This window comes from Plecotus auritus (genome assembly GCF_963455305.1).
Source record: "Plecotus auritus genome assembly, chromosome: 2".
NCBI lineage: Eukaryota > Metazoa > Chordata > Mammalia > Chiroptera > Vespertilionidae > Plecotus > Plecotus auritus.
In genome coordinates this window covers 29,694,044-29,709,340 of record NC_137771.1, presented here as the reverse complement: position 1 = coordinate 29,709,340, position 15,297 = coordinate 29,694,044, and the positions used below count along the sequence as shown (strand labels likewise).

Below are 15,297 nucleotides of genomic sequence, written 5' to 3'. Positions count from 1 at the left end.
CTACTCGAGCCTGCTGAGGTTGGGAGGCCTACCTGCCCTTCTCTCACCAGTGGACCCCACTCTGTTCCCCACAGTCTCTGACAGTGGTTTTCCGCGAGCCCTTCCCAGTACAGCCCCAGGACAGCGAGAGCCCCCCTGCCCAGCTGGTCTCCACCTACCATCACCTTGAGTCTGTCATCAACACAGCCTGTTTCACCCTCTGGACCCGCCTCCTCTGAGGAATGGACCGCCGAATGTCACTGTTCCTCGAATCATGATCTATAAGATTACCCAGTTGAAGTAGGACTGACCAGCCCTCGATGCCCCAGCACAAGCCTGGACACTGCGGGATGCCAGCAGCTTTGTGCATCTCTCTGCGGGGTCTGTAGCCCCAGCCTGGCAGCAGGGACTACTCTCCCTAAACACTCACGATGCTGACAAGCCAGGGCTCTAGCAGGTCAGGTCACCTCCTGAGGTCCCCATCTCTCAGGCCCCTGGGCCCTTCCAGAAGGGGACTCTTTCCTGCTCACCTGGTGGAGTCCAGGAATTCTTCACACCAGGTGGCAAGTGCTCACCCCAGGGCTCCTCTGCCTGAATCCTGCCTCCAAGTCACCCACCTCCCATCTTGAGCTCTCTGGTCCTCACTACCCACTGAGACATCACTGGTGGACATTGCCATTGAGATAAGACACCTGGGTTCCAATCCCAGCTCTGTCTTTGAAGCACCTGTGAGCCTGAGCAAGTCCCTTTGCTTCCGACCCCTGGAGTCTCATCTGTATGTGAGGGGGTGGACTCAAAGCTCTCTCTTCTCCACAGCAGCACTGCAGACTGGAGGACTCAGGCATGAGCTGTGTGTCCCTTCCCAACAGGAGGGAAGCGATCAGAGAAAGCGAAGGGTTAGACACTGTGTGTCACCAATAACATACATGTATGAAATGTTCAGCAAGTTGTCTTTAATTCCAGAGGATACTCAGGATGCTCAATTCACTGTCCCAGAGAGGCATGTGGGTGGACTGCAGGACCTCACTGGCCAGCCTGTGAACGGCCCTGCCTGTCCCAGTAGGAACGTAGCCAACTCAAACCCTCCACTGTGTCTCCTGAGGGGAGAAGGAGGCAGTAGCATCTCAACCCATGAGGAGGAAAACAGCTCCTGTCCAATACCTGTCCCTCAGTTCTCCCGTTCCCAAGCCCAAGCCTGGAGCCTCAGCCTGCCCCTCACCTTGAGGCTGGTATTCGCAGCCTACAAAGCCTTTGTAGCCTTCATCTTCCAGCAGTTGGAATAGATAGGAGAAGTTCAACTCTCCAGGGCTGCCAGGGTCCCCCCGGCCCGGGACCTGTGCCACCTGCACATGCCCTGGGGACAGATATGGGCAGATGCAAGATCCAGGCTCCTGCTCAGGCCTGAAGGACAGGTGTGTGTATGTGTGTATGTGTTGGGGGCGGGGGGGTTGCTTGGAAGAGTGGGAGGACAAAGGAAGCAGCGCAGCATAGCAGATGAGGAAGGAGCAAAAAGAGGGACCCTCTCACCAACAATGGGCAGGAACTCCCGGATGTTTCCCGTCAGATTCCCATCCATGATCTGCCAGTGGAATATGTCCTGGGCAGAGATGACTACAGTCAGAAGTGCCTCAGGCTCCTTGGAGAGCATGGGCCCTCTGAGAAGCACTCCTTTTCTTCACGTACCATTTGTAACTGGAGGTTGGGCCTTCCAACCTTCTGTAAGATGGCTGCCGCTGGAGAGAAACCAGGAGGGGGCGTGACACAAGGAGGGCACAAGAATCAAAGGGACAGGAGGCAGCACAGGGCTGGGGGTCCTACCCTGCTGGGGCGAATCCAGGAAGTACTGGGGGTCAGTGACGCGGGTGTTAATGGGCTCCAGCAGTCCCACGAGGTTCTCCTAGCACCATGTTGGATCTGTAAATAGAGCTCTTTCCCCCCCCCCCCACCGTTTGGCCTCTGTCTTTGTCACTGATCAAGCCCCTCACCAGTCCCTCTGACCTCGGCCAGTGCCCAGCCTTATGCCTGGCTACTCCGCACTGTGCACCCCCTTCCCTGCACACTCGGACACATTCGTGTAAGTGTGTGTGTCTGTGTTTCCACTGTCACCTCACCCGAGCCAAAACCCCAGCTGCGTGCCTCAGGTTCTCCAGAAAAACTGTCTCCATTTCACCCCTGACTGCTGCTCGATCAGCACCCCGGGGTACTCGGCCGGCCATCAGGTGAATCCTGTGGGGAAAATGGGACTGGAAGGGGCTGTGGAGTCCATCCCAGAGCAGGGCCTTTACTCCCTCCGCTCCTCTTCCAGCTGCCCTCCTACCATGCCAGCCCTCCCATCCCCCAAAGGTCTCTGGTCCATACCTCTTGGCCCTGATGCGCAGGCCTTAGACACACCTGTGTCAGCTTTTGGCCAAGCCTTTCCCCCACAATCCTCCTGAGGGTCAACCCATCCTCCTGCCTCAGAGTCCAGTTCCTCACTTAGCCCCTCCTGTACTTGCAACCTCCTTTCCAGTGGCCCTTCTCAGCCTTTAAACATGCTTGTCTCACTTTTTAGACATTATTTTGACCCAAACCCTTGAGAATTCCATGCTGCTTGTCTCTATTTCCTGAATGTTTCTTAGCTTCTCATCTGATTTCTGACCCCACCCCACCCCTACCAATAATGGCCCTTTATTGCCAGTTCCTTCTCAGCCTATTTAGACCCGCAGGATTTGACATTTGATCAGCCCCACTTTGAGCCTTCCACCTCCCATCACCACCTGATCTTTCTCGGCCACATCCAACCCCAACAAGCTACCTCTCCAGCCTCTTGAACTTCGCCGAACACACCAGGTCGCCTCTTGCCTCTGGCCACAGCATCCCTGCCTGGAATGCTCCTTACATCAAGCAAATGCCCACTCCTTAAGAGCCAGTTCAACATTAGTACCTGTAGGAAGCCGCCTCTAATCCCAGACAGGTGCCTACTCTGCTCCCACTGCCTCCGCCTCCGTGAATTGACCTGTTCTCAAATGTGTCCCTCCTCCGTTTTCTGTTTACTTTGCTATCTCCCAGGTCAGACTGAGCTCCCAGCATGGGATCCCAGCAGGAGAGAAGCATGAAAGAGTTGCCAACTGAGAATGACACACAACAAATATGAAAGGCAATTTACAAAGCACCAGGACCGCGCTCAGACTTCTGAGCCTCTCTCAAAACCTGGCGTTGTCATCCCCTCCCCTCCTTCCCCAAACACGTGCGGCAGGGTCGTGGGTCACAGAGGGGGAAAGAGGAAAGGGCAGGATACCTGGAACAGCCCAGAGCCTTAGCGTACAGCACCGCCTGCTCCAGCCCCTCTCGGAAGGCCGCCTGCCTCCCGGGGACGGCCCCCAGCCCCATTTCCCCCTTCTCTCGATCTCCTGCAGTGAGAACGGACCTCAGCGCCAGGCTCAGGCGCCCGGCCCCCACCTCCCGGACCTGGGCCCCACGGCGCACCCGGAGGCGTGTTGATCAGCACCAGCTGCAGCCCCGCTTCTTGCGCCGCGCGCGCCAGCACCTCCGGCGGCTCCACGTACGGCCAGGCGACCTCGGCGGCCTCGAAGCCCGAGCTGCCCGCTGCCCGCAACCGTGCGGGGAGGCCGGGGAGCTCGGGGAACAGCCACGACACATTGGCCGAGAAGCGGAGCGGAGCCATGACCGACGCGGGCGCGGGGCAGAGTCCGCCAGGCCGGAAGGCGGAAGCGGGAGGGGCACCGGCGAGGGCGCCTCCGGAGCTCGCGGAGGTGCAGTGCCCCGGCTGGCCAATAGGGGGCGCGCTTGAGCCGTGAGTCAGGGTTGTGAGCTCTGTGGGCAGTGTTTGGTAAGAAAAGCAATGTCTTGTAAAAACCGTGGACATTCCAGAAAAGTGAAATATTTCCAAACAGGAGAAAGGGAAGCGCAGGGAGAGGAGAGAGGGCCGAGCGAGGGCAGTGCGGCCAGGACGCAGGCAGAGAGAAGGTGGGGAGCCCGGGTGGCCCTTTGTCTGAGGTTGCGGTTGGAAGTAAGAAGCCAGCTAGCCTCCAAGGCCATTAAAATGAAGGAATGAAACTTGAGCAAACACCAGTAAGTATTTTTCCTCATTGTAAAAATGGCACCTGTTCATTACAGAACATTTGAAAGCTTATAACCAAGTGAAGAACATTTAAACCACCAGGTTATCACACCAATCACCCATTAACTTTCCCTTACAGATTAAAAAAATTAAAGTGCAGTTTTTTCTTAGAAAATTTTGGTCATACTTTATATGTGGTTTTATAGTCTGCTTTTCATTTAATATTATTATTATTATTTTAAATCCTCACCGGATAAGTAAGGATATTTTTTCCATTAATTTTTAGAGAGAGTGGAAGGGAGGGGGGAGTGGGAGACAGAGAGACAGGGGAGAAAAACATCAATGTGAGGGAGACACATTAATTGGTTGCCTCCCACACGCGCCCCAACTGGGAGTAGGGATCAAGCCTGCAACCCAGGTATGTGCCCTTAACTGGGAATCAAACTGGGACCCTTCCAGGTGCAGGCCGAGGCTCTAACCCAGGGGTGGGCAAACTTTTTGACTCGAGGGCCACAATGGGTTCTTAAACTGGACCAGAGGGCTGGAACAAAAGCATGGATGGAGTGTTTGTGTGAACTAATATAAATTCAAAGTAAAGGAGTGGAGGGGAGAGCAAGAGAACCGGATAGAACAGCCGGATCCGGCCCGCGGGCCGTAGTTTGCCCAAGGCTGCTCTAACCACTGAGCTGCTGGCCAGGGTGTCATTTAATATTATTTTGTGAGCATTTGTCATGCCATAAAATAAAATTCATCTTAGTAAATTTGAAGAATAATTGGCTTTATTAAACAATTCATGTACCAGGCAACATCTCATCTAGCAAGGAGAGATACCCAGAAGAGTTATACAAGATGAAAGATTTTCTTAGAAAGGAGGGTGGGGCAAAAAGTGTTGACCCTGAGAAAAATATACTTGCCAAAAAGGACTCATCATAATTGGGCTCAGATTCATAACCAGAGTCCAGCAGGCACTGTTTCCACTGCATTTCAGGGAAAACCACACCCCACTGCCGAGCATTGGTTGACTCTCATCTGAGTCAACCCTTACAAAGGAGCTTCTAGGATCAAACTCAACCAATAGAATTGAGATTTTCCCCATCCAATCTTTACTAACCAATTAGAGGGGCTCCATTCCATCCAATCAAGACAGTACTCTTAGGACCAATCAAACTGTGATGATTTGGAGTCCTCATTTTCATGAGAAGAACCAATCCCGGACCGAGGTGGGAACTCTTCCCTTGATAAGCCAGCTTCCCCCTGTCTCCATTGAGCGCACTACCAGTTCCCACTGAAGACTACGCCTTCCCATGCTGAAATGCAACCCCAGAACTGTAACACCAAGGCAGTCTCACAGTCATGCTGTTTCATGACTGAGCTGTCACCGAGTTCTTTCACAATGGAGCTGTTTTCATTGAATAAAGCCTCTCCCTTCACCACGCCCCAAAATGGAAACTCCTGTTGGCATTGATGACAACCTTCTGTTGACAAAAATCATTAGCAAAGAAAAATGAAAGTTTATTGGAGGAAAGTACAAGTTCAGGGTAACCATGAATTATTGGCTGGGTTTGTTGCTGGGCTAGAAGAAAATCTTCCTCCTTCCTGGGTAGTAGATACAGCTTCCTCTTGGAGACACAGGTATGTCTTTTCCTGTTTGGGATAACTGATGAGGAGTGGTAGGGGTGAGAGCCTCCTCTCAACACAAATTTTAGCTGAGGTTTCCTTCATTTTTATGCCTGTGTTCTTCAATGTTCTTCAAAAACATTGCATTAGCTGCTCATTGTTCCATGCCTAGACAGCCCAGAAGTTATCATACTACTCTGTTGATGGACATTAGGGTTTTTTGATGTGTGTGTGCACACTGTAAAAGCACTTTAATTCATCTCTCAATCCCATCTCTGAATTGTTTTCTTGGGTTCCTTGTGTACAGATGATCATTACAGTGTTTGCCTGCCCAAAGTACTTTACAGTCATGTGACACATAACGTTGTTTAGGTCAACAAGGAACCACATATATGACAGTGGTCCCATCTTATCTAATAAAGAGGGAATATGCAAATTGACAATCATGCTGTAATGGTCAAGATGGCTGCGCTGACAGCGGAGGCAGGGATTCCATAACACAAGATGGCTGCACCCACAGCAGAGGCCGAGTTCCCATAATGAGCCTTAACGAGCAATCAGCAAAGCAGGACTTGATGGGGGACCTCAGGCCACGTCCCCCGCCCTGGCACCAGGCCAAGGGACCTGAGGCCATGCCCCCTGCCTGGCGGGGCTTGACAGGGGACCTCAGGCCATGCCCCCCCGCCTGGCAGGGCTTGGTAAGGGTAGGGCCAGCCGGGTCTGGATCTCATCCAATGTGGGTGGGGACAGCCAGGTCTGGGTCTCGTGCAATTTTGAGACACCGAGGGTGGGTGGGGACTTGACTCTGGGTCCCACAGCTCGCCCCTGACTCTGACAGGAGGAAGATTTTCATATACATTTCACGAATTTTCTTTCATCTCTGACACTTCTATTATAGAGAAAGGGCAAATAGCAATATTAAAATACTAGAGGCCCGTTGCACAAAGATTCGTGCAATAGGCCTTTCTTCCCCTGGCTGCTGGCACCGGTTTTCCTCCGGCACCCGGGACCCAAGCCTTGAGGCTAGGCTTCTCAGCTCTGGCTGCAGCGAGTCTAGGCTTCTCCACTCCAGCCGCAGTGAGGATTGGCTTCTCCACTCTGGCCAAATTAACCCACCATCTTTGTTGGATTAATTTGCATACTCACTCCTGATTAGCTGGTGGGTGTCGTGGAGGTACAGTCAACTTACATATTTCTCTTTTATTAGTGTAGATTTCCTCTAATCCCCTTTTAATGTGCACAAATTTTGTGCACTGGGCCACTAGGAATATTATAATGGACTATAGGCAAAAAGTCCGTTTGTGATGTTGAAAGAAAGTGCTGGACCCAACTATAATGTTGAAGTTACTACTAGCTGTCTGTGATATGAGGAGGCTCAGCATGCTGTCCACCCACCATGTGCCTTCCTGAAGCTGGGGCAGGGAGTTAGCAAGGGCGTAAGTAGAGAGGGCTAAGGAGGAGGGGAGCTGGGAGCCTGCTGCCCATCCACATTTGTTCACACCATCCCTGCACTCACACACACAAACACTTGTGTGCACAAACTCCCTTCCCTCCATTTCTCTTTCTCTTTCCTCCCAGTATGAGTCCTTTTTCCCCTGCCTCTCCTCTCCCCATCTGGGCAAATTCCTAAGGTTGGAATTACATGGTCAAAAAATAGTAATATGTTTAAATTCTTCATGGCTGAGCTAAATTGCATTTTTAAAATGCTGTACATTTATTCTCCAACAATACATGAGTAGACATCATCTTGGTCTTATTTTCTGTGCTAGCTTTGACGAAGGAAGCTCAAAGTGCAACATTAGGAACACCCAAGATCCACTTCTTCTGTCACTACCAGCCTCCAAACCAAGGCAGGCCCAGGCTGATCTCATAGTGAATCCAAGTGGTTAGCAGTTTCCATTTCAGTTCTGCCTGTAAGAACAGGCTGCCACCAGCTATTACAGATCACCTGACTTCTTGCCCATTTGCAGCTGGCATTATACTTGGCACTTTGACTTGTCCTGGAACGTGTTTCTTGGGTGTGGTCCAATCAGGATGTGACCTCACCGAGTCTAACAATTTAATCAATCCAAACTTCAGCACGTTTACAATCCAATGTTGATCAAACAGAGTAACATCTAAGGGAAGTAATTTCTTTATTAATCTTTCATTGTAAATCTCTGAGCATGAAAATTCTAAGACTTTAGAAAAGCACCATCGTCTGCTGGGGTTTGTAACAGGAATAAAATTTGTCCAATCCTCAGTAGTCCACTCCTTCTTTACTGTATATCCGTTAGGGCAGCAGAGATGGTGTATGTACTAGATAGGCATGACTCACTTTCCCCCTTACCATAATTCCCTTAAAAACATCTTCACTTAATATATCAAAATAAATACAAAAGGAGAACAATGCACATGAAAATTATTTTCTTTATTCATTGTTTGACTATACCTTATACCACTTTGTAACGTAGGCATTACACTAAATTATTATTACAAATCTTGATTCTTTGCAGTTAACTCCTAACCAAAGAATTTGCACAGGTATGACAATTAGTTAAGGTAGCAATAATTTGTAAATAGTTAATGGCTAAACTTTGAGTCTACAGCTGAGTCTCATTTGATCATTGGATTGCACCTGCCAATGTGGTAAAAAAATATGATAGCCCAAGTGAAAAGGAAATAAAAATCTCAATGAAATTCCATTTTATACCTCCCAGATTGGTAAAAATTTAAAAGACAGACAATATCAAATATTGGGTAGGATTGGAAACAACTAGAACATTTATTTATTGGAGATAGGAGTATAAATCACTTCAACCACTTTGGAAAACAATGTGCATTATCTCTTAAAGCTGGACATTCATGTGCCCTTGATCCAGCAGTTCTCTCCAAGGTGCATTCCCTGGATACACTTTTGTACAAGTATATCAGGAAATAAGTTCAGTGATGTTCATTGCAGCACTATTTATGTAGCAAAAATATGGAACTAACCCAAATCATATATAGATGACTTGTGGTATAGCCATACATTGTTGTATATAAGAGTGAAGGGAAAGCTGGTGGCTCAAAGGATAAAATTGAGTTTGCTTTGTATTAAAGTAATATACGAAGAGCTTAGTGAAGCTTCGGCCAAATTGAAAATATTGGTGTGAACACATCAAATGGATAAATCTCAGAAACATAATCTTGAATGAAAGAAGCAAATCACAGAGAAATATATACAGTATGATTCCATTTCTATTCAGTCAAGCAAAGAAAACCAAACAATATCTTGTGTAAGACACATACATCTGTAAAACTATGAAGAAGAGCAGGTGAATAATGGTCACATAATTCAGGTTGATGGTGACCTCTGGAGGGAGATGGAGGGGAGTGAACATTGGAAACTTCAAAAGTACTGATCATTCCCTTCCTCTTACACTGGATGGTGTGGTCATGTATCTTCATTTTATCACTATTTTTTATATCATATTTTATAAATATCATTTTATATCTGTTTCATATTTTATAAAAACAAAATTTAAAACGTCTATATGCATTACTACCACCGTTAGCACATTTTATCTTAACATCTTTTTTTTAATGCTTTTCATCTTGAAATATTTATTTATTGTTTTCTTTTCAAAAAATATGTTTTTATTGATTTTTAGAGAGAGAGGAAGGGAGAGGGATAGAGAGATAGAAATATCATCAATTGACTGACTCCTGCACGCCTCCTTCTGAGGATCAAGCCCACAACCCAGTCATGTGCCCTGACCAGAAACTGAACCTCAATCTCTTGGTTCCTGGGTGGATGCTCAACCACTGAGCCACACCAGCTGGGCTTAACATCTTTCTTGTTGTAGTATCATCATAATCTCAAGGTGTTTCTTCAGACTCAGCTTATTTGTATTAAACTATAGTTACCACTTTTTAGATTCAACGTGTCACTGCTCAATTTAGTGGTCTTTTATTGCATTACCTGCTCAGAACCTATGGTAGGCAGCCTGTAAAATGGTACCAATGATCTCTACCTCCTGGTCTTCACAGCCCCTCCTCTTGGACCTAGCAATTCATTTCTAATAAATAGAATTCAGCAAAAGTGGTGCAGTGTCACCTCGGAGATTAGTTACAAAAAGGCTGTAGCTTTGGCCTTGGGTGCCCTCTCTCACTCTTTCAATCACTTGCTCTGAGAAAAACCAACTGCCATGTTGTGAGCTACCTATCCTATTGTCAGACCTGCTTGTCAAGCGACTGATGTCTCTGGCCAACAGCCAGCAAGGACCTGAGGCTGCCAACAGCCATGTGAGTGAGCTTGGAAGCAAGTCTGCTCCTATTGAGCCTCAAGATGATTGTACCCTGGCCAGCACCTTGATTGCAGCCTGTGACAGACTAGGTTTGAGTCAGAGACAGCTGAGCCACGCCCAATTCCTGACCTACAGTAATTCTTGGATAATAAATGTTTGTTGCTTCAAGCCACTGAGTTTTGGGGTAATTTTTTAGCAGCAATAGATAACTAATAGAGGATCTCTTTCTTCTTCTGGGTTCAGCTCCCTTGTTTGGGGGGAACTATGTCACTTTCATTACTTGTTCACCTTAAGGTGTAAATGAGTGGTGCCATCTTCTTATATGATTCTCTCTTCGAAGACACAATGACTGGTCAATGAGTGGACACCTGACCCACGATGGACCAACCATGGCATCTGTTGTAGACATTGTAGGTTGCCTACCCAACATCTGTTCCCTCCTTTCTCTTTCCTAATAGAACCATATCTCGCGGGGACAGTCAGCAAGAAAGAATAAAGCTCATATACAAGTGAAGTGGCAAAGAAAACCCAAGGGAGGCATTGTGTTCAGCACTTGGAACCTCTGCAAGGGAACCAACAAGGCTGGCCTTCATTGCTTCATCTTAACTTTTTCCAAAAACAAGATGGACCAGAACTAACTTGCTATTCCCATCCCAAGATCCAGCATTGTGCACATTCAAGAAACACTTGGTTCTCTTAGTTAAAACACATACACACACACACACACACACAAGAGCAATTTAAAATCTGAACCATGGACACTGCAGCTATGTATTTATATCATTTCATTAATTTATATAATTTCTTATAGCTTGTAGAAGTAGGCTAGATGACCCCACAACAACTTAGGGATTTCAGTGTCTACGAGGGAGTCTTTTTAAAAAATATATATTTTTATTGATTTCAGAGAGGAAGGCAAAGGAAGAGAGAGATAGAAACATCAATGATGAGAGAGAAACATTGATCGGCTGCCTCCTGCACACCTCCTACTAGGAATTGAGCCCACAACCCTGGCATGTGCCCTGATCAGGAATCTAACCATGACCACCTGGTTCATAGGTCAATGCTCAACCACTGAGCAACACCGGCCAGGCTAAGAGGGGTCTTTATCTTTCAAAGTCATGAGTTTCTGATAATGTTTTTTATTTCATCCAATCTTCATTAAGTGCTTTTCTATCTTGCTCTAATACAAGAACATTTTCCTTTCTATTTCACTTTCTTTTTGGAGCTACCAGTCTTTTTATCATTTCTCTATAGCTTGCTCAAATCAGATTTTATATATCATGTTATATATTTTCACATCCAACCATGTGTTCAGTTGCAGCTGCCTAGATTTAAGAATATCAACATTCAAGTTTCACTCTATTATGTATTTTTTTGAGCCATTGAGCCTGCATTTCTAAGGCTTTGGATTTTAACTCTCCTACTTTACTCAGTTTTACCAGTAATAGTCCATATCGCATGGATTCATGAGAGCTTGTAACTGTGTCAAGAAGGGAACTAAATCTTTGGTTAAATTTTTCTTCCATAGGTTTCTATTGTATTCAAGCATGTCAGAGGAATATCTGTGGTACATCTACATTAGGACTCTATAACTAAAATTTCAGCAATTTAAATAGAATCATCTAACACACAGTGTATTGAATAACGTCATTATACAAAACAGCATTGAATCACTCTACGAAATTTGTGCTTGCATGAGCAATCATCTATATTCTTGAAAGAATATTATAATATTTGCCCTTCTATGTTATACACCCTTATCTTTAAAAGGAAGTGGAACTTTATCTTTAGTTTCTGTGCTATTACTGGGTGGTTGGATCACATCCAGAGACTCTTCTTGTGCCCCTCCCTTCTATATGCATGCTGTTAGTAACACAAGAAGACTCTTGCAGCCTTACCTAGTAGAGTGCTAACTAATTACACACCCATCCACATGCAAACTTTAAACTTAGTTAAGTTAAACCAGTGTGGACTCAAAGGGTACAAGTGTGAATATTCAAAAAGTTAGATTTTTTTCTTTTACATTTGGAATTTTGAAAAATCTCAGTAACCCTGACTATGGAATCTTCTTCTTCTCTTATTTAATTTTTACACTCATGAATTCTTTTGATGATGTTATACATACACTTTTTGCAACTTACTTTTGCCATATAGCTATATATTTATATAGGAAGTCTTTCCTGGGGGCGGGGGGAAATATATGCAAACTGTCTTTCTCCCTTTCTTTGGCCATTCTTTTAACTCCATTTTATTCCAGACTAGAGGCCCGGTGCATGAAATTTATGCACAGTGGGGAGGGTCCCTTCAGCCCAGCCTGCACCCTCTCCAATCCAGGACCCCCTGGGGGATGTCCAACTGCCAGTTTAGGCTCCATCCCAGGGACATCCCTCTCATGATCCTGGACCACTGACTCCTAATCGCTCACCTGCCTGCCTGCCTGGTCATCCCTTACTGCCCCACCCCCCGCTGGCCTAGTCGCCCCCGACTGCCCCCCCGCCAGTCTAGTCGCCCTTCATTGCCCCCCCCACCAGCCTAATCACCCCCAACTGCCGCCCCCCCCCCCCCGCCAGCCTGGTCGCCCCCAACTGCCCCCACCTGCTGGCCTGGTCACCCCTCACGGCCCCTCCCCCCCAATGGCCTGGTCGCCCCATGCAGCCTGCTGTTCAGTCGTTTAGTTGTCCCTCACTAATGCCCCTGCTGGCCTGGTCATAGGCAGCCATCTTGTGAGGTCATGAGGGTCAATTTGCATATTACCTCTTTATTATATAGGATTATGCAGATTTTATCATTCCCCTATTGATAGACAACAAGATGGTTTCCAATTTATCACTACTACAAACAGTAAGCACCCTTATATATGCCATTTTGTGTATGTACAGATATGAGTATTTTTCCAATACAGATCCTTAGAAGTGAACTCGCCAGGCCAAAGAATCTGTACAAAGTTCTCACTCACTTTCATATTGCCCTTCAAAAGGCTTTGTCAATTTATATTTCTACTAACAGTCTATGAGTGCCTGCTTCCCTACATCTTTTTTTTTTTTTTTAAGATATCTTTATTGATTTCAGAGAGGAAGGGAGAGGGAGAGAGAGATAAAAACATAAATGATGAGAGAGAATCATTGATCACCTGCTTCCTGCATGCCCACCATGGGGATGGAGCCTGCAACTGGGGCATGGGCCCTGATGGGGAATGGTTCATAGGTCAACCCTCAATCACCGAGCCACACCAGCTGGGCTGCTTCCCTACATCTTCATCAACACTGGATAACACCAGTCTTTAAGATTTTTGCCAATCCGAAGGGGTAAAACATTTCAAAAAGCAAATTCTTGATAATTACTAAGGTTGAACATTTTTCCAGATGTTTATTTGCCATTAATATTCCCTCTTTTGTAGCTTATTTGTAGCAAATGTCCTCCATTGGATTCTTAGTGTTTTAATTAATAAGTTTGTAGGTGTTCTGGATAGAAATTCTGGATATTAAGTCTTCGGCTGTTTTTACTTATCTTCGACTTTATTTCAAGTATTACTTGCTGTTGAAGTACTGGAGTGCTGCCTTCCTGTCAAGCTTACTATGTTCCCGTGTGGAAGGAGGTGTGCCCTCCCGTGTGGAGGATCTCCTGGCCTCCTGCCCCACCTTTTCCGTCTTCCCCGAGGGAAGGAGAACGCCTCAACTTGTTGGTAACTTTGACAGAAAGAAGGAGCCAAAATGCTCAGCTCCATCCCATGGTCCATTCTCTGTGAAAAAGCACACATCCTCTCTCCTCCTCCAGACCAGGAGTGTTACAGGGGGAAGCCCTCACCGGGCTGACCTGGGGGTGAAATATCTGCAAACCTGCTTGCCTAGCAGACCTCAGCCATATGGTCCAGTATCAGTTGTGGTGGTAATAAGAGTAATATTTATATCTCCATCTGCCACACTCCTGTGTCTATCTCTTAATAGGTTCTTGTGTCAGTTAGAGTCCAAACAGAAAACAGAAGGCACATGCAAATTAGAATAATTCAGGAGATTTAATAAAGGAACTATTTACGAAGGTGTGGGCAGGGTGCAGGAGAGATAAGCAGGATAGTGCAGCAACCTAGGGCTAAGAACGGCAAGCAGAGCATTTGCCACTCCTAGACCTAAAAAGGTGCAGGGGCTGGGGGTGTGGCTACTGAAATCCAGGAGAAGAGGGTCCTGTAGCGCTAGCTGCCCTCAGGTGAAGGACACGGGCAGCCTGAGTCAGCCTGCAGGGAGGAAGCCTGAGGAATAAATACCCCAATGGTTCTCTCCTTCCCCTCTCTCATCTCCTCCTCCCCACTAGACAAACCAACCCGAGCCAGAGGACAAGGGAAGCCATTGCTGTAAATCAGCACAGATCTTCCTACAGAGAGCGAGGAGGAAACGCGATCTGGAGGGACAAACAGACTGTCTCTGGCACAGTTCACCTCTTTCCTCCCTCAGGGTACACTGTCATCCTTCATCTGGGTGAAAAACGCATGTTTCATCACAGGATGCACAAAGCCCCCTTGGCTACCATTTTATCACAAGGCAATCTGGCATCATCCCTCCTGAAACCTAAAGCGTTCCTCCCACTGGTGTTCTTCAAGTAAAGAATTGGGCAAAAGTGAGGAGAGGTGTGGTAGGCAGAATTCAGAGATGGCTTCCCAAAATTCCTGCCCTCTGGCGTACACACACCTTCTCTCAGTTATTCAATCCAACATTGCTCTGGGTACTGAAGGAATTTTGCGGATGTAACTAAAGTCCCAGCTTTGAAAGGGAGATTATCCTGGGTGAGCCTGACCTAATCAGGTGAGCCCTTAAAAGGGCCAGGGTTCTTCCTGATGAAAGAGAGTTGAATGTAATGCATGAGAAATTCTCCATTGGTGGCTCTGAAGACGGAGAAGGAATGTGGCCGACAGCCAGCAGGAATATGGAGGCCTCAATCCTATAGCCAGAGGGAACTGAATTCTGCCACAACCGTGTGAGCTGAGAGAGGACCCTGAACTCCAGATGAGAAGGCAGCCCTTGATTTCAGCCTTTTGAACCTTTTGAGTAGAGAACCCAGCCATGTGCACCGTGCCTGGACTTCTGACCTATAGAACTGTGAGCTAGTACATGGATGTGGTTTTAAGCTGCTAAATTTGTGATATTTTGTCAATACCTGGGACAAAAAGTAACACAGCTGCTCAGGTCCCCATTTTGTAGCTGGGAATAGGGCCTAAGTTGGTAATCAGAGCTGTCTTCTTTCATCACTCAGTGCCAGTTCTTATTGTCCTCATGCAGCACCTCAGCTGGATAAGTTTCTTGACCTAGTGGACTGACTCAGATCTTCATTCTTGTAGGATCTGAGTCTTTGGTGATCTTGACATTGAGTTGTCATATTTCC

General features: G+C 46.9%; 2 protein-coding genes across 3 annotated transcripts in view; one reads left to right on the top strand and one right to left on the bottom strand.

Annotated features, from left to right (window-relative positions):
- Positions 1-920, top strand: part of SZT2 (SZT2 subunit of KICSTOR complex) — a 69,902-nt gene extending 68,982 nt beyond the window's left edge. For both annotated transcript variants that reach the window (XM_080657322.1, XM_080657323.1), the window contains one exon: positions 75-920. In XM_080657322.1, the coding sequence (XP_080513448.1) occupies positions 75-218 (144 nt within the window). In that variant the 3' untranslated portion in view covers positions 219-920. The remainder of the gene's footprint in view (positions 1-74) is intronic.
- HYI (hydroxypyruvate isomerase (putative)) lies at positions 913-3,726 on the bottom strand. Its single transcript, XM_080657325.1, has 8 exons — positions 3,445-3,726; positions 3,257-3,368; positions 2,091-2,205; positions 1,798-1,876; positions 1,663-1,712; positions 1,507-1,576; positions 1,199-1,333; positions 913-1,076 (listed from the first exon to the last, which is right to left on the bottom strand). Exons 1-8 carry the CDS (start codon positions 3,641-3,643, stop codon positions 1,003-1,005), a joined length of 834 nt encoding a protein of 277 aa, XP_080513451.1. The 5' UTR covers positions 3,644-3,726; the 3' UTR covers positions 913-1,002.
- Positions 3,727-15,297: the final 11,571 nt, after the last annotated feature.

What these genes read in the sequence shown, in the direction of transcription:
- HYI (XM_080657325.1), bottom strand. Translation starts at nt 3,643, where the DNA reads ATGGCTCCGCTCCGCTTCTCGGCCAATGTGTCGTGGCTGTTCCCCGAG. An exon ending in GGAGTTCCTGCCCATTGTTG is followed by an intron (nt 1,334 to 1,506) that starts GTGAGAGGGTCC and finishes ATCTGTCCCCAG; the next exon opens with GGCATGTGCAGGTGGCACAG. An exon ending in CTGCGAATACCAGCCTCAAG is followed by an intron (nt 1,077 to 1,198) that starts GTGAGGGGCAGG and finishes TTCTCCCCTCAG; the next exon opens with GAGACACAGTGGAGGGTTTG.